Source organism: Gopherus evgoodei, chromosome 11, assembly GCF_007399415.2.
Source record: "Gopherus evgoodei ecotype Sinaloan lineage chromosome 11, rGopEvg1_v1.p, whole genome shotgun sequence".
NCBI classification, from domain to species: Eukaryota; Metazoa; Chordata; order Testudines; family Testudinidae; genus Gopherus; species Gopherus evgoodei.
Genome location: NC_044332.1, coordinates 69,373,664 through 69,393,519, shown reverse-complemented (window position 1 = coordinate 69,393,519; position 19,856 = coordinate 69,373,664). Strand labels below are relative to the sequence as shown.

Sequence of the window (19,856 nt, the reverse complement as noted above, 5' to 3'; positions counted from 1 at the left end):
TCAAAAATAGCTACCGTGTGTTCCTCATTCTGTGAGTGCTGAACTTGAAATCCTGGGACTTGATTTGTAGAAGTGCAAAATAATTTCTTTCAGGCTTTTATGGATTTCATTTAAATTAGACTCATCCTGTTTCATGTTTCTTTGCTCCCTTTACTCACACTGCAGCAACAGCCACATCACAAACTCTTCCCAGAACTCTGCTTGAATCACTGATGACACTGTTATACCAGCAAGACAGCGAAATGAAAATGAAACTTGCTGGCTTCTGCTTTATCACAACTGCAGGTCCAAATCCATATTTTCCTAAAGGAAATAGACCAGCTAGTTAAAAATATATTATTTTCAGGTTTCTAGAAGGCATCAGACATTGTAGAAAGACAGAAACAAATGTAAATACTTCGCATTGCACTTCTGATTGCTGGGAACCCATTTTGCCTTTTGTTTGTAGGTAGTATATAAGGGAAAATTCTGATACCCTTTCTCCCGATATGTAGTATGTTATTCCTTGAGTATTCCCATTGGAATCAATGGGGGTACTGACAAAATAAGGTACTACTCAATAGGTGAATAAGCACGTCAGAATGTGGTCCTTAACAATTACATCTGTGGATCTTTAATCTAATTGAAATTTGCCAATAAGAGCAGAACTAGATTTAAATTGCTGACAAGGGTGGCAATTACAAATGCATATCAGAAACATAATTTCTGTCTCTAGGAGGAATGGTCTAGTGGTTACCTGGCAAAATGAGGAAGATAGATTCTAGCAATAAGCTAATATTAATTAAAGTTTGCTTATGTTTTATTGATTTGTTTTATTGGGTAAAATTTTTTTACTATCTTTTGTTTAATCCTGTTTGGATCTTAATTAACTGTTTTAAAAAACTTCTTGTCAGCTGAAAAGTTATTTTTATCACACTAATGAATTTAATGAAAAATATAACTGTTTATGTATGCCTTTTAGTTTGATGATAATCCATAATTCCTAGATGAATGCTAACATGTATCATATGACTAGAGATTAATTTTGAAATGTGTTATAGGAAATGCTAATCAAGTCTTAATGGCTCTTCTAATCCTATGTAGTCATTTGTTGGGTTTTTGTTGTTGTGTGGGTTTTGTTTTTTATTTTCCTGTTGTTTTTGTTTTTGTTATTGTATTTGGTAAGTGTAGTGCTATGTAATTATGGGTTTGTAGATGTAGGTATGTCTCAATTTCTCTTAGTGTGTGTATATATGGTAATGATACAAAGTACTGTATTTTATAATAGTGATGCTATAGCATCAGGGACAAAAATTCCTGTAGCACCTTATAGACTAACAAAAGTACTGGAGCATAAGCTTTCATCTGATGAAGTGAGTATTCACCCACAAAAGCTTATGCTCCAATACTTCTGTTAGCCTGTAAGGACAGGACTTTTTGTCGCTTTTTACAGATCCAGACTAACACTGCTACCCCTCTGATAGTATAGCATTAGGGTGATTCACTGTAGCAAGGATGTTGTTGTTTTTTAAACTAGTGTCTGTTGTAAGATATGTTGTAGGCAACGTGCTGTTGTGGGGTTTGGTTTTTTCTAAAGTTTTTAGTTAATTGATTGATTGTCTAGGATAATTCTTCTAGCTTTTATCCTCCAGTAGTTTGTTGGTAAATGAGTGGCTTCCACAAGTTGTATCAATCCTTAATCTGATTTAAAGAGGATTCAAGACTACTAAGAAGGCACTCTTTTTTTCTTTATGGGGCCTGGTGGAAAATGGAAGCTGATCTATTTTAAACTGTGTATTAAAGCTTGGCCTGCTTATTTCCCAAGGGTTGAGTTTGACTGGCAAACAGTATTTGAAAGTCTTGTTTTGGTTTGTGTAACTAACTAGTTATTAATGTGAAAAACTAATCTCTCTACAGAGAAAGCAGTTAATCACACAAACTTTAAACTGCAACATTCTGGAGGAGGTTTTCTAACAAGTATAAAGAAAGATACTATGTTACCATAGCCTTACATATAAACCTAATTTTTTTTATAGGAATCTACCAATTTTGCTTAGAGATAGGGTGACCAGATGTCCTGTTTTTAAATAGAAAGTCCTATTGGGGGAGACTTTTTTTTTCTTATATAGGTTCTTATTATCATCCCCCCCCATCCCATTATTTCACAGTTGCTATCCAGTCACCCTACTTGGAGGAGTCTCTCAACAAGTCTTGTTCTGTCCATTCCCAAACAGTAACTGGAAACTTGGAAATGGCAGAGATGCTTAATGACTTCTTTGTTTCAGTCTTCACCGAGAACTCTGAAGGAATGCCTAACATAGTGAATGCTAATGGGAAGGGGGTAGGTTTAGAAGATAAAATAAAGAGCAAGTTAAAAATCACTTAGAAAAGTTAGATGCCTGCAAGTCACCAGGGCGTGATGAAATGCCTCCTAGAATATTCAAGGAGCTAACGGGGAGGTATCTGAGCCTCTAGCTATTATCTTTGGAAAATCATGGGAGACAGGAGAGATTCCAGAAGACTGGAAAAGGGCAAATATAGTGCCCATCTGTAAAAAGGGAAATAAAAACAATCCAGGAAACTACTGACCAGTGAGTTTAACTTCTGTGCCAGGGAAGAAAATGGAGCAAGTAATTAAAGAAATCATCTGCAAACACTTGGACGGTGGCAAGGTGATAGGGAATAGTCAGCATGGATTTTTAAAGAACCACAAATCACGTCAAACCAATCTGACAGCTTTCTTTGATAGGATAACGAGCCTTGTGGATAAGGGAGAAGCGGTAGATGTGGCATACCTAGACTTTAGTAAGGCATTTCATATGGTCTCACATGATATTCTTATCAATAAACTAAGCAAATGCAATTTAGAGGGGGATACTATAAGGTGGGTGCATAACTGTCTGGATAACTTGTACTCAGAGAGTAGTTATTAATGGTTCCCAATCCTGCTGGAAAGATATAACAAGTGGGGTTCCGTAGGGGTCTGTTTTGGGACCGGCTCTGTTCAATATCTTCATCAACGACTTAGATATTGGCATAGAAAGTACGCTTATTAAGTTTGCAGATGATACCAAACTGGGAGGGATTGCAACTGCTTTGGAGGATAGGGTCATAATTCAAAATGATCTAGACAAATTGGAGAAATGGTCTGAGGTAAATAGGATGAAGTTTGACAAAGACAAATGCAAAGTGCTTCACTTAGGAAGGAGCAATCAGTTTCACACATACAAAATGGGAAGAAACTGTCTAGGAAGGAGTACGACAGAAAGGGACTCTGGTTACAGTGGACCACAAGCTAAATATGAGTCAACAGTGTGATGTTGTTGCAAAAAAAGCAAACATGATTCTGGGATGCATTAACAGGTGTGTTGTGAGCAAGACATGAGAAATCATTCATCCGCTCTACTCTGTGCTGGTTAGGCCTCAACTGGAGTATTGTATTCAGTTCTGGGCACCGCATTTCAAGAAAGATGGAGAAAATGGAGAGGGTCCAGAGAAGAGTAACAAGAATGATTAAAGGTCTAGAGAACATGTCCTATGAAGGAAGGCTGAAAGAATTGGATTTGTTTAGTTTGGAAAAGAGAAGACTGAGAGGGGACATGATAGCAGTTTTCAGGTATCTAAAAAGGTGTCATAAGGAGAATGGAGAAAACTTGTTCATCTTAGCCTCTGAGGATAGAACAAGAAGCAATGGGCTTAAACTGCAGCAAGGGAGGTTTAGGTTGGACATTAGGGAAAAAGTTCCTAACTGTCAGGGTGTTTAAACACTGGAATAGATTGCCTAGGGAGGTTGTAGAATCTCCATCTCTGGAGATATTTAAGAGTAGGTTAGATAGGTGTCTATCCAGGATAGTCTAGACCATATTTGGTCCTGCCATGAGGGCAGGGGACTGGACTTGATGACCTCTCGAGGTCCCTTCCAGTCCTAGAATCTATGAATATGCTTGAGAGAGGCAATGGAATGTCTTCACTGCAAAGTTAACTTGCGTGTTGCCCCAGTACAAGCCCATTCTCCTCCCTCGCCCCCCTCCCCCGAATCCTTGAGTGTGGTGATGGTGGCTTAAATTGAATTGGCTGGCCCCAGAAGCAGTACAGGCCACAGCTGGAGTTAACCCAACTCATCAGCTGCTAACACAACCACAGTACAGCTCTGGTGTTTTCGCAGTTTGGCTGCTCTCACTCAAGCTAGGGTGGTCCAGAGGAGTTGACTCTACACTGAAAGTGTAGACAGATCTAGTCAGAAGTAGACTGGGATGTCCCGTCTTTTCCTCCTCCACCCTCTGAAGTCCATGAAAGATGCAACTTGCTGTTATAGTATGCTTGGAGATGGGTGTCATTGTACAGCTGGAAACTACTGTGACTATTGCCTCGAACAAATAGCATGATGTTCCATTGTGCAAAATATGAGATACCAACAAGTAAAATCTCCTCTTCAAAGAGGATTCTTATATTATAGTCTCTTCAGTGGGCTGATGGCTATTGGGAGCTACATCTTGATAAAGGATCTTTAATCATTCAGATTGTTCCTGACAGATTTAATGCTATCTGCTCTCTTCTGCTACCCCTTCCAGGTTTCTGGGGTTATGCTCCTGTGCATAGGAGTCTCTGTCCAGATGAAACTCCATGACACTTTCATGGTGCTGAATGAAACCTCGTCTGGTGTCCCTGTGATTATCACTGTTGTTGGTGGTGTGATCATCTCCGTCTCAGCCTTTGGTGCAACTGCCATACTGAAATCCAATCATACGATGATCAAAGTGGTAAACAATCTCTAGCTTGATGTCTTGTCTATATGGGCTCTACAGTGTAAATTTCAGAGGTTTAAAGAAATCTTCCTTGAGCAATAGGGTGGCAGCAGTGGCTATATGTTGAGGGTGCCTTGCTGAACCCCACATACTCACTCCTGCACCATCCACACCTGCCTTCTAACACTGATGCATCTGATGTTGGTTTACAAATCTCTTTAGAGTAAGGTTGTACTATGGGGTGAAGAGAAACGAGCTTTCATCTCAAATGTAACATGTTTGGGAACTGACTTACCAGTGCTTATGAGTGTGAAAGGGCTAATTATTGGAGAACAAACATGTATATCCCTCATTCCAATTACAGGGCTACCCAGATTCTGAATTTTATATATAAAACTAACACTCCAGTCTCTGAGCTGAGTGCAATTAATTTAGTGGGATGGGATAATGGCAAAATTAGCTTCTAAAAGGCTGTAGTCAAACCTTTCAAATGTGAGCACTTAAATTAGACTGCTCAAGTTATTTTCTGGCACTAAACAAAAAACTTGATTTTTTCAAAATTGCTGAGCATGTGCATCTCCTGTTGACTTCAGTGGGATATGTGTCTACCAGGCACTTAAATCGCAAATCCATATTTAGGCAAAGCTTCAGCATACTTGTGTTAAATCCTCTTATGTGGGGAAGCTTTTTTTCCCATGCACTGTGTTGATTCAGATGCTGCAGACCTCTTTTTGCCATTGTTCTTGTAGCACAGCTTTCCATTGAAACCAATGTGCAAAACAATTTGTTCACAAACCATAGAACAACACATGCAGTGGTCTGTACAGATGTTGATGTTGCCCATTGATTTCAGGGGCTATTTTTGTAGTTAAAAAAAATCCTGTTGTCCATAACAAATATGAAAAGTACTAGGTTACCTCTTTCCCCTTCTTGCTCACTCTCCACATACTGGGTTTACCATCCTACAGTTTCTTTCCTGCCTGTTATAGGGTCTCTCTTCCCACTAATGCCACTAGGAGTTGAGCACATTTCTTAGAAGATAGGACCTTCTAAGTCCCCCAATCAATAGAAGCAGCAGGCCTATAGCTGTAGCCAAATCACCTTCTGAAATAAACCTTCTTGTTTTGGAAAGAACAAGCCAAATATCGGCCATGTAACTTATAGCGGTTACAAAGTTTACATGTAACTAGTATGACATGTATCTTAAATTTTGCTTGATCAGCGTGTCTTAAGTACCAAGCACTGTAAACACTGGATGACCTAGCCAGCATATATAGACCCTGACTCTCGGAGGAAAGATGCAGAGTCTTTGTGGATTTGGGCCCTAAATACTCAAATTTCACTTAATCTGAAGGAAATAAGTGTTTGTGTGGTGGATTTTTTATTTTATTTTAAATGAGCATTCTCTGGGAAATGTGGCTTGGAAATAGGGGTCTCTGGACTCTATAGCAGATAATAACATTTAGATGCCTGTGGCTAGTTTGTTAGCAAACTACTATGTTCTAAATATCTGACCACTCCAATGGGTAACCAAAGTAGCATCTTACTCCAATAAGAATTATAAATTGGCTGACTGCAAAGGAGACTTTGCAATTAAGGAGGAAACAGAACCTCTCCTACTGGGGATATTTGTAAGGCAGGAAGGAAAGGGAGAGGTTGTAACATTCACATGCATAAAGCCACAAGAATCAAACCTAGACTCATATAATTCCTCCAAAAAATACCTGGTATTTTAGATGTTATCTGCTATTATGGCAGACTATACTGTAGTGCAAGCATTACCACATTTGATCAGCCATGAGAGAGTATAGGAATGCATTAATTATTTCATTTAATTACTAGTCTCTGATAGAAGTGAGTGGGAACAATCAATCTTCAGTGACCTGTTACAGTAACTATTCTAAAAATCTGCAGAACTATAACTATCAAAATCTGTAACTAAAAATTAACTGCTCATGCTAATATGTCTTAACCTGAATGTGAACAACCTTAATCCTCCTGACCCAAGAAACTTACTTCCTTACACTTTATTAATGCAACTACTTCCAAAGATAGGCTTCCTCTGCCAATCTCTAGAGCAGTGACTGATTTGACCAGACCATCTCTTAATCTCTGCAAAAGCTTGAGTCTTCCAGCACCTCTCTGAATTGGATCTAGTTCGGTTCCCACTTCACAGACAGGTAAACTTGTTGCTTTTCTGTCTCCGTGCCACAGCAGGAACTTAAGTATGAGAGATAGTTAAGAGACTAATTGGGTTCATGAAGCAGCCCAGGAGACATGCCTGATGGCAAAATAATGTCTTTCCTAGTTAGCTTAATGTGGCTTCTCCTGATGTCTTATGTATCTTCATTTAAGTGAACACTATTCATGTCTCTTGGAACATGTGGCCAAATCCCAACAGCAACTGTATTCTGTTTAAATTTCCACTATACTTGCACTTGGATGCAACAGCCTTCACAAAGAACCATGTAAAATAGCACTTTCAAAAGTGCCCAGAATTAACTTCAATGGGAGCAGAATTAGGACAGCACTGACAGTTGCTGAAAATGTCATCTCTAGTGTTTTAACAGCACACAGCTGTCCTTGTCTTAGGGATGGTTGCATTTCGGTACAGTAGATGAAGTCATTTAGGGCCAAATCTTGCGGCCTTGATTCAAGCAAACTCCCATCACTTTCAGAATAGCTCAATGTCTGAAGTGTTTAGGATCCTCTGAGGGTGAAAGTTGCCATGAAACCATAGAAGTATAAGACTGGAAGGGACCTTGGGAGGTCATATGGTCCACCTACCTTTCCCTCCCCTGTGCTCTTCCCCTTCCTCCCCCTGGCAGGACCAAGCATACTTAGACCATCCCTGACAGATGTTTGCCTAACCTGTTTTGAAAAACCTCCTATTATGGGGACTCCACAATCTCCCTTGGCAGCCTATTCCAGAACTTAACTACCTGTACAGTTAGAAAGGTTTTCCCTAATATCTAAGATAAATCTCTCTTGCCAGATTATGCCCATTACTACTTGTCCTACTACTTCAATGGACATAGAGAACAACTGAACACAGTCCTTTGGATAAGTCTTCAAATATGTTAAGAGCTGTTATGAAGTCCATGCTCAGTCTCCTTTTCTCAAGACAACATGCCCAGTTTTATTTAACCTTTCCTCATAGGTCAGATTTCCAAAACCTTTTATCATTTTTGTTTCTCTCCTCTGGACTCTCCAATTTGTTCACATCTATCTTAAAGCATGGTGCCCAAAACTGGATACAGTACTCCAGTTGAGGCCTTACTGCCAAGTAGAGCAGAACAATAACCTGCAATGTCTTACTTATGATACTCCAGTTAATACAGCCCAGAATATTAGCCTTTTTGGCAATTGCATATCACTTGTTCACTTGTATTCAGTATATGATCCACTATAACTCCCAGATCCTTTTCTGCAGTACTCTTGCCTAGCTAATTATTCCTCATTTTGTGGTTGTGCTGTTTTTCTCCTTCCTAAGTGGTGTATTTTGCACTTGACTATATATTGATTCTCCAAATTGTCAAGGTCAGTTTGAATTCTAATCCGGTCTTTCAACGTGCTTACCCCTGCCTCTTCAAGCTTGGTGTCATCTGCAAATCTTCAGCATACTCTCCACTCCATTATCAGTCATTAATGAAAATATTAAACAGTACTGGACACAGGATGGGACTCCACTTTATCTGTCCTTCTAGTTTGACAGACAACCATTGATAACTACTCTGAGTATGGCTTTTCAACTAGTTGTTCACTCACCTTATAGTCATTTCATTTGGACCATAAAGCTTTATTAAAATCCAGATAAATCCGACCTACAACTATCACCTATCCATTAGGCCAATAACCCTGTCAAAGGAGAAAATTAGGCCAGTTTGGCATGATTTGTTCTTGAAAAATCTCTGTTGGCTTTTCCTCTACAATTCTACTATCCTCTAGGTGCTCACAAATTTTTATGTTTAATAGCTTGTTCCAGTATCTTTCCAGGTATGGAAGTTAGGCTGACTAGTCTATAATTCCCCAAGTCCCCTCTGCTTCCATTTTTAAAGATAGGTACTATGTTTCCCCTTTTCCAGTCCTCTGAGACCTCACCCATCCTCCATATACTGTCAAAGATAATTGCTAATGGTTCTGAGATTGCTTTAGCTGGTTCCTTAAGTATTCTTGGGTGAATATCATCAAGCCCTGCCAAGTTGAATACATCTATCCTACCTAAATATTCTTTAACCTATTTTTTTTTCATACTGGGCTTGGTCCTTCTCCTTTTTAGTGAAGACTGAACACATACTAGATGTCCTTAGAGGACTGCACTGTAACTTAAAATATTGCCTGTCATATGCCAGAAAACTTAATTGCAGTTGAGACAGAAATCTGACTGTAGACAATTACACACTCCCCAGAATATTTGCTGAGTTGCACTAACTATAGCAGCTCTTAACAATTATGGGCTGACACAATCTTTCTGTATGTGTTCAAGCACCCTCAACCTGGCTACTTGTGACTGTGACTGACTTGCATCTTATTTTTTTGTTATAATCTATTACTGCCAGAAGTGACTTGGCCATAATGGATGCACAGTGTGCTGGCCCCTTAGGCTTACATTTCTCATGGAAGATCTTCCAATTTTATACACATTTTAAAATTAAACTATGGGATGGTGTAAGGAAAAATAAAACCAAAGTAAAGGTGCCAGTGCCTCTTGATATAGTATATGTAACACTGACTAGTGAGATGTTTTGGTTGGATTAATCTAAAACTAGAGTGCACTGTGCATTGTGGGAAGATGAATGTTACCTGAAATTACTGTTGTTTAGTTCACAGCCATGCTGCTGATTATCTTCTTGATTGAAATCATAGTTGGCATCTCCGCCTGTGCTTACAGACGGAAGGTAGGTGTGTGGAAACTTTAAAGTATGTGTAGTGTAATAAATGCCATGCTTTCTTAATGTGAGAGGTTTCCAGTACCGGGTCCAAGTACCTGGCATCACAGATTTCTTTGCTGAAAGTGTATTTATGGTTAAGAAATTCTTCTATAAAAAGGATTGCTCAACAAAACTCTAAGTAACTTGCTGAGTTGAGTGACTCTACCTGTTAGCACTGAATTCTACTCCATACAGCAACATTACTATAGCTTAATTCCAAATGTAGAATATCCATTATTAGAGATCCATGAAATCACAGCTACACTTCTGGAATCCAGGTTGAATTTTATTGGGGCAGATGGACTGTCAACTGAGCAGATTTGCTCACTTGGTGATGGAGCAGCAACTTATATTTTAAAAGAGACTTGTGATTCCATAACCACATGCTGAAGTATCTACCTGAAAGCTTTGCATATGAGGCTGATGCTTCTGAACCAGAGGCCACCATTGCTACCAGGGAAGTAGGGACTCAAAGTATTAGCATAATAACTTTCAGGACAGCTCCACAGATTTCTCTGACAAAGTTTCATAGTTAAAATTGATCAGAAAACCTAATTGGGTTGGGTGACAGCATGCTAGACGGCCAGTAATTGGTGTTCACATAGGTTGCAGGTGGGAGAGTGGAGATGGGTAGACCTAGAATTTCAAGCCTTGGCCCACTGGAAGCTATAAAACAGTGTCAAGGAAAAACCTCTCTCTAAGGGGGAGCTCAAAGAGAGCACTAGTACTCAAGGTAACCAAACACTACAGCATGCAGTTGGCTCTTTACCGAGTGGGGCAGGAAGGAAATGAGCAAATGCAAAGGTGTAGAAATAGAATTATTGCTTTGTATACTTCCATACTGGCAGAATTCTAATTCTTCCCTAAAAACTCAACTAGGTTTTCCTTCTGGGTGGAAGCGAGGGTAATCTTAACATCTAATCTCCAGTCTTAATTAGAATTGTATTCCCTATAATTATATGGACAATCTGAAACTAATGGTAAAGATGTTTAGATCGCATCTTCTGCCAAAAAAATATTTTACACTTAGTTTAACATCATAATTGTAAGTCCAAAATCACCACTGCTATTTCTAAATGCAAAATAGAATCTGGGAAAAGGCAGTATGAAAATATATATATTTTGGCTGTATTAGAGCAGCAGTGAAGTTGCCAGAACTCATTATGGGGCTTGAGCAAAACCAGAAGCCTTAAAAGGAACAATGCTCCCATGTCTAAATCTGGCTGGAAATGTTTTCAAACTGCGTAAACACCATAATGTTAACTGTAACACTGATGGCTACTATTCTTCCAGTAGCTTAAGAATTGTCCTAGTTAGGGAAATGACAATGCTCAATAGCATCTCTAAACCAGAGTTTGGAGGTGTTCAATGAACCAACTGCTGAGAATGGGGTACAAAGAGACTAGTCCACAGAAGGCCTCCCTACTAGCAGAAATTGAATCAGTGCTACATAATGGTCCAAAATGCATGTAATGGTCTCTGCCATAACTGTCTTGTGTACAGCAGTAACAAGCATTTGGGGGGGGGTACGTGTGTATACACACACACAATGGAGAAATTTATGAAATAAGTTCTTTTTTTGGCTTGGGACTTGCACTTAAATATGGCTAACAGCCAGACATCCCTGTCTCTGCATTAATAGTTCAATTTAATGTCTGATCTTGAAATTTGCATGTGAAAGGTTCCAAATGCAAATATTGTATTTGATACAAGGTCTCCTAGTGAGTTTTCAAAGATCACATATTCTTTAATACCCCTTCTAGTTAATGTTGCCATATTTGTGGTGAAAACATATTGCCAGAAATAGCACCCTATGTGGGTCCTGTACTTCCAGGATTCTCTGGAGAAGAATGCAGTGTGCAGGAACTAGTCCACCGTTACATATCCTGTGTAATACATAACCAGTTCTACTTTGCTTACAGCTGCATGACAACCTGTTGAGAAGCTTCCTGAAGACTCTTGACAAATATAACAGAGAATCCCAAGTAACCAAAGGAGTAGACCACCTACAGGAGAATGTAAGTGATCTCTCCTATGCTGCAATGAATAGAGGAATTCACTATATCTCTGTTTGTATTGTATTCCTTTGAGGGCACATAAAAATGGAGTCTGTCACTTCTGGGGAGTCTCCATCTTTCTCTTAACCTAACCCCCAAAATTTGCTCTGCTTACCCCCTTCATAAGAGACCTATATCTTGCTTTGGTTAGTCTGTTAATGAAATTTAAGTAAAGAATCTGCTTCTGCTCAAACTATAAAGTAGGGTGACCAGATGTGTTGATAAAATCGGGACTGTCCCAATATCTGGGTGGTTATCCCGCATCCTGACCGATCTTTGGTCAATCTGTCCCGATAGTTTGCTCCGCCGGCAGCACTGGTGTTTGGTTTTTTAGCTCTGCCGGTGGACACCCCACCCACCTCCCCCATGTGTCCTGATATTTTCTTCTTCTCATCTGGTCACCCTACTATGAAGTGATCCTACTTGTTTTGTTAAGCTTCTTGGGGCTGGTACAACTGCATTAGAAATATGTAATCAAGCTGTAATAAAAGAATGAGGTAGGAGAGCTCTTCTCCCACAGGAGATCACAAAGCAAAATGACTTGACTAACTGAAATCAGATTTAAAAAGAATGCATTTCATATCTAGAACATGACTAATTTTGGTTAAATAAGAATAGACTTGCAGGCTAGAGGCACTCTTAACCTTGCTTCCTCCAGAAGGGTTAGAAAACAAGTCTAGGCTTGAGGTTTAACAAACTGAATTAAAGTGTTCAAACCAATAGCATATGAAATCTAACATCTTTGCCTCATGTTGGCAAGAATCTGAACTCTGTCAATAATGATGATCAGTTATAACTGCAATAACCTACAGAGCTCTCTCAATGAAGATCTAGTCAAAAGAAACATGCTAAAATTTAAGTTATTTTGTAATGAATAATTCAACCAGGCATAAAAAGGGCATTCCACAAAGCTAAAAACTCAAAGGAGAGGCAAGTAATGGCTTCTAACCAACTCTCTGAATAAGTCTCACTTAACAACGTGACCAGGTCTATCTGTGCTAGAACTGGGAAGTAGGCCACTTACATGGATCAGCTGGAAGGCAACTTGGCATCCTAGGACGGTCTGCTGCTATTGTAGTAATCTGAACAGCTTTGGGACTCTTCCTAAGAGAGCTCTGCTTTGGGCTCAGGATGCTACAAAAACCACTGTAGAAGAAATACTTTTGCTTAAAATTCTATTATTTTACTTATTTAAACTGTTGTTCATTTCAGTTCCAATGCTGTGGTGCTCAGAATTACACTGATTGGTTCAATACTACATTTGGATCTCTCAGTTCAGCTGTTCCAAATAGCTGCTGCAAGATGATAACGAAAAGTTGTGGAATGAATCTAAGCAACGATGCTGCTAACATTAACCAACAGGTATCTTAACTACTCCTAAGCTCTAGCAACCAGTTCTCTTACTAGGTAGCACGTGATGCCAACCTGTCAGTGCTCCTGTAGCCTTCATTGGGGAGACTTTAAATTACTAAAACTGTGGCCTACAGCCTCTGTCTATAATGCAGCTGGCTGTTTCAGAAGAACTGGTAAGCATTTCTTTAGCACCAACCTGTCTATGGCATCTGTATATCCTCATTACTGTAGTACCTCTCAATCTTAATATCGTTATCTTCTGTTCACTTCTGTGAAGTAAGGAATTACCCCATCTCCATTTAACCGATTTGGAGGGGGGAAGAGACTGCACACAGAGAAAGTAACTTTAAAATATATGGAGATACACCTGTCTCATAGAACTGGAAGGGACCCTGAAAGGTCATCAAGTCCAGCCTTCACTAGCAGGACCAAGTACTGATTTTGCCCCAGATCCCTAAGTGGCCCCCTCAAGGACTGAACTCACAACCCTGGTTTAGCAGGCCAATGCTCAAACCACTGAGCTCAAGACCACACAGGAAAGCTGTGGCAGGGGCCAGGGAATTGAACCCAGACCTCCCAAGTCCCAATCTAGCAGCCTAATCACAGAACAGTCTTCCCCCTTCTTTAAAGAGAAAGGTTCAGAAGTATATATCCGTGGCTGAAAGTGCAGGATGTAAAATTGCCTAAAAAGGCAACAAGGTAATGCTTGTTCTCTTAGTACCAATATAATGATAAAAGTAGAATAAAAATAATATTTAGGCTTTCTGTCCCTGTTAAGTTCAGACAGAATTGCACAAGTAGCCTTATTAGAGGTTGTGGGATCCATGTTATCAGTGAAATGACTGATGCTCATTTGCCCCCCTCATCCAGATTTCTATAAGTATAGTATCTTGCTTCACAACTAAACTGACCATCAGGCTTTCTAAATCTAGCCAAAGAATACCAAAGAAATTCTTCACTCCAAATATATCCTTCACTTTTCAGCACTAAACTATATTAGAAGGCTGAAATATGCATGGAGGACACCAGCATGATGCAATTTTGAAGCAGCTAACAGAGAACAATCAACAAAATCACTTGTGTGCCAAGTGGGCATGGAAAGCTTTGCTGGATTGCAATGGCATTTGGTTCTGCCTACTGTAATGCTTGAACATACTGGTGAACCACTTATAATTATAGCTACCCTTAACTGAGTCCGCTGGCCCTTTACTAATTTGGCATCACCTTGTCTTCTCCACTATCTCTTTGACTAGGCGGCTATAAAAACTGCATGGTGGAAGGAAACGCATAGTTATGGAAAAACTATTTTCAATAAGGGGAACCAGTCTCTCAAAATCCCTATTCCTCCTCCTATGCCTGAAGTTCTTTTGTTACCCCATTGTTTGTACTTTGGAATTTGCCCAGTGCTTAGAGTCCACACATCTAGCATGTCTGTTCATGCTACTGTTTCTGTTTTGCTAATCCAAACATGGGCTTTTGGTTGTAGGACCTTAAGCGCCACAGAGATCACCCTCTGACTTCTTTTCTTCCCCACTCCACCCCTGAGCTTTGAGTGTTTCTTTCCCAACTATACGATTCTCACTTTAACCATTATGTTGTTCCTTGAACAGTAGTAAATTCTCAACCATAAGAACTTGTATATTTGAAATTGCAGCCTTATTAATCAGTGTTAATTTTTGTCTCTTGCAAGCCAGCTTTTCTTTGATAAATATCTTTGATCAGCTACAAATGCAACAAAGTTTTTGGATTATCTCTTATGGATGGTACAATTTGGCTGTTGTACTCATTGTAATAGGTACTGGATTCCAGTGTACATGCCAGATGCAGTAATTAGCAAACATTTTTTTCCCTCCACTAGGGATGCATTCAAAAGCTGAAGAAGTGGGCTGAAGAACATATTGCTCTTATTGGAGGGGTTTGCATAAGTGTTGGATTTGCACAGGTAAACATTGTGTAGTGCCTGTATTGTGTTCAAACTGCAGGTGGTGGCCCCCATGCAAATGAAACATGGGAAGAAGTACAAGGTTCAATATCTGAAATACTGAGGTGGAATAAACTAAACAGATTTAAATTAGCATGTAAACTACTGGATAGTAAATGATTTTAACCCTGTGAAAGAAGCAACTATCTTTAAACTTGGTCCATTACATCCTTGCTTTGTGATGACTGACTGAGCTATGGGCTGAGAAAGCACTGGTCATATTTTGACTAACGTGTGAAGGGCAGCAGTGCACTAGACAGCACTAGACAACTTTGGTTTAATTCGTGTTGGCTCTGTTTTGAGCACGGGGTTGGACTAGATGACCTCCTAAGGTCTCCTCCAATCCTAATCTTCTATGATTCTATGTTAAATCTGCATAAACATTGTAAGCATCAGTGCTGTGGCAAAAAAGGATTAACTCAAGTAGTATTAGTGGATCCTGTCTGCAGAAAAATGGTATTTTCCTAACAATGGATCCATTAAAATGTATGGGTAAACTGTTCAAAAACAACTTTGAAACACTAGCAAGATTAAGCTTAATTTATTATCTTTTATTTTCTCCCCCTCAGTTACTTGGGATCTTATTTAGCTACATGCTACTGAGACTACTTAATGAAGATTATGTGAATTTGTGAGTCTTCAGAATGATTTTGCAACTTAATATATGAATTTTGTGCTTTCTTTCTTGTAGCTTTTGATCCTACGATGCTTAAAAAGCTATGCTGCATAAATTAAAATTGAACAATTAAAAGAATTACCTGTCTCATGAGATGCCATGGATATCTATTAGTGCTAGCTTTCATGGTAGGAAGTGGTAGGTATCAACGGTAGAAGCTCAAAGTTCAATTGCCTTTACAAAATTAGAATGAAAGGGTGGAAAACTATCTATCTTGTTCATGAAAAGACATGCCTTAACTGAGGGCTATTTCAATTTCTGTTACTCAAGTTATACTAGCTGTCCACAATGTCTTATAAAACAAAGTAGAAGACCAAAACAGACTGTGAGGAAAGAATTTTTGTGGTGTTGATTGGGTTGTAGGCCTGCGTGCATGCACACACAAACCAAACCCTTTCCCTGAGGATTGCTGCAGTGATAGTCTTGCCATGTACTAATGCATGTGAAGGAGGGGATTAAATTTAACTGCATGTGATTTGTCCAATACTACTACATCACAGTCAACTCCCCTCCTCTGTATATAACAATGAACAGTGGTGCCCTTAAAGTGAAGGGGAGACACTTTGACAGCTCAGCTGTCATTGCTTCTTGCTGCAATCCACAGATACCATTGTTCCCCAAGGTAGATGTAGCATTTTTGAAGGGAGACAATCTATTGATTTAGGATATAAAATTGATTAGTCTGCCTTCTATTGGACAAAATAAGAGTTTTAGATTATTTACTTACAGTATCCTATGTTAACAATGACAGTCTAGAAACCCCCAGCCAGTGAATCGCAGCATGTCTTATCACCTGTCTGCAAAGTGTTAACAAGACATTTTGGGGGAAATTCACTTTCCAACCACACATTTTTGCAAAAACTTATTGACCCATTCAACCTTTATAAAACCTGGCATATTGGAGGTTCCTGACTTCCAATACCGCTTTGCTTATGAAGTGCAGTTAAATTGCGTGTAAATAGAATTTCTTGTGCTTGCTCTTCTGCCATCAGCCTTACTTTGAAATCTGAGCATGAACAATGTCTTGGAGGAATAAGGCCAGGCCAAGTCTTAAAAGCATTCTGATTCACTGAAGTCACTATTTAGTCTAACTTCATTTTTCTTAAGTGGGAATGCCAATTGGCATTCCGTAGTCACTTTCTACCATCTCATGCCTTAATTACCAATCTGTTGCAATAACTTCAATAATCAAATCTCTATAAAACTGCTATGTAGCATAACCTAGCAAATGTCTCAATTGGGGAATGTGCCTTTTCATAATCTTACAGAATAACTCTTAAATTTAAAACTGGTGTGAATTTTGACTGTTAATCTCACTTTTGACTATTTTTTTCCCAATGCAGGGACTATGTCAAACTATCACTCCCTTGTCTAAATCACACCTAGAAAAGAATGCCTTTCAGAACTACTTACCTGAAGTCAGGTGAGAATAGCAACAGACAGCACCCATACCAGCTTCTAGAAAACTAGACACACCTTTGAAAAGACAGAGTAATGCCTTGAAGCCCTACTAGAGATCAGAACCTAATCATACTGACACTTTGTGTTGTGAAGAGCTTACTTAAGTAGTCAAGCTGGGGAAGAGAGATAACACAAGAAGAGTGATGTTTTTAATTGTGGCACTGATGCAACATTTGCAGACATTCTAATATGGCTGCATTCTGTAGACCAAATGTAGAATAAAAGACTTATTCAAGCAAGGAGCTCAAATAAGAAATGTCATAGGAATTATTTAACATAAGCAATAGCTAGTGGTAAGGAATTGAGCATCACCTCATTGCACAATGTGGAATGCAGATGGTAGGAAGCTGTGAACTATTTCTTAAAAAGATCTTAATCTGCCTTGCAGGAGACCCTCCAGTGCTTCACCCATTATTCCATGCTCCTGAGGGAAGAAAGCAAAATACCTATAAATAAACTTTTTGTTTATATCACTTCTGCATGGAAATCAGGAGGCTGTGTAAGCTTATTGAAAAGGGACACAACCTTCTGCAATCATGATTTGAAAGCCCCAAAACATTATTCCATTACCTATGCAGGCAGCTAACCTGTACTGAGGACTTTTCCGTGCAGTCTCTGCAGCAGCCCAGTGTACTTACATGGTCCATCTGTTTGCAATGGAAGTTTTTAATGAATTTTTAATGCACCACAGTGCAGTGTCTTTGAGCACAAGTACCACACTGATCAATTCTGTGCTCATCCTTAAAGTTTACATAAATTTTCATTAGAGCTCACAAGTGATTGATTAATTGCACTGTAAAACAGGATATGATTTATTTAAATGTTTTGATTTCTACATTTTAGAATACAGACCTCATTTAAAAGTGAGCACTATACAGTTTGTCAAAAAAATAAATATGCTGTAACAACAGTTTCAGTTCACATCATACAAGTACTGTAATGCAATCTCTTTATCATGAAAGTTGAACTTACAAAGGTAGAATTATGTACCAAAAAAGAACTAAAAAATAAAACACTGTAAAACTTGAGCCTAAAAGTCCACTCAGTCCTACTTCTTTTTCTGTCAGTCATCAGACATAAAAGTGTATTTACATTTGCAGGAGATAAGTGTCTTCAGAAAGTCCTACTAAAAATACTTAAGATGACACCTGGAAAACTCAAACTGATACAACCAAACAATGGTGTTTTGATGTAGCCTATGAAGAGGCTTTTAGCCAACAAACGTACTGCACCATAGATTTATTTTTGAGAAGTCAATGCTCTAGGGAGGTAGTAGGAAGATAGTTATTGAATTTCTTTTTCTCCAATCCTCAAAAAAGAAAGTGATCCTGGCCATTCATCACAGCCCTACTGTACATTAACCAGTGATACTTTTTATATTATAGTAACAGTAATAAACACCACATTTCACTGGGCACCGCATTTCAAGAAAGATGTGGAGAAATTGGAGAAGGTCCAGAAAAGAGCAACAAGAATGATTAAATGTCTTGAGAACATGACCTATGAAGGAAGGCTGAAGGAATTGGGTTTGTTTAGTTTGGAAAAGAGAAGACTGAAAGGGGACCTGATAGCAGTTTTCAGGTATCTAAAAGGGTGTCATCAGGAGGAGGGAGAAAACTTGTTCATCTTAGCATCCAATGATAGAACAAGAAGCAATGGGCTTAAAGTGCAGCAAGGGAGATTTAGGTTGGACATTAGGAAAAAGTTCCTGTCAGGGTAGTTAAACACTGGAATAAATTGCCTAGGGAGGTTGTGGAATCTTCATCTCTGGAGATACTTAAGAGTAGGTTAGATAAATGTCTGTTAGGGATGGTCTAGACAGTATTTGGTCCTGCCATGAGGGCAGGGGACTGGACTCGATGACCTCTCGAGGTCCCTTCCAGTCCTAGAGTCTATGAGTCTATGCTGATTAAGTCACTGCATTAATTTGTGGAACTAAGCAAGTCATCTGCATTTGGTTTCTGGTGGAAAATATTCTTTCAGCAAAATATACAGCTGCACCATTTGCAACTTTCAGCAGGTTGCAATATGGATGAGTCCATTTCTTAATGGGTAAGGAAAAAGAGGGTAGTATTTGCACCATTGTAGCTTATTACTGACAAGGATATTGTTTTAGTACTCCTTTTTAAGACTGTTTTGGGGTAATCAACTAACTGTAGATTGAGGCATTGTTATTTGATGCCAGGAGCACATCAATTTTCAGCTCAACTTTCTCCCACCCCACCTCTAAACTCTGTCTCTGCTTTTAGCAAGGAACTACTGTAGAAGAACCCAAGAAATTGCAATGAATGACAATTACTTGTTTTTATTCTTACAAACTTTGACCATCCTGCTGTAAATTTCAGTTCTTGACCACCTTATCTTAAGTGAGGAACTGACTGTCCCCTCATCTGAACTGCCCACATAGCTTGAAGTTATTGTTTTTTCTTTGCATGTTAGTGTCAATGTTAATTGCTGGTGAAACTGGATACTATAGTCCAATCAAAGAATACCCCAGCCTCTCTGTGGTAGGTTTTGCCTACTATAGTATTATCGATCAGCCAATATTCCACATCAGAGAATATCTTCAACAGTCAATGAGCAATTTCATGCTTGTCAGCCACAATTTAGTTGCAATTTATCATATCAATAGGCAAGGGATAACTTTGTTTATAATAATATAAAACATGTAGG

At 39.0% G+C, this 19,856-nt stretch overlaps 1 protein-coding gene across 1 annotated transcript; it reads left to right on the top strand.

Annotated features, from left to right (window-relative positions):
• Positions 1-744: 744 nt before the first annotated feature.
• On the top strand, positions 745-15,681 carry LOC115659369 (tetraspanin-7-like). The gene is made up of 7 exons (XM_030579371.1): positions 745-819; positions 4,551-4,739; positions 9,548-9,622; positions 11,578-11,673; positions 12,925-13,074; positions 14,924-15,007; positions 15,616-15,681. Exons 1-7 carry the CDS (start codon positions 745-747, stop codon positions 15,679-15,681), a joined length of 735 nt encoding a protein of 244 aa, XP_030435231.1.
• Positions 15,682-19,856: the final 4,175 nt, after the last annotated feature.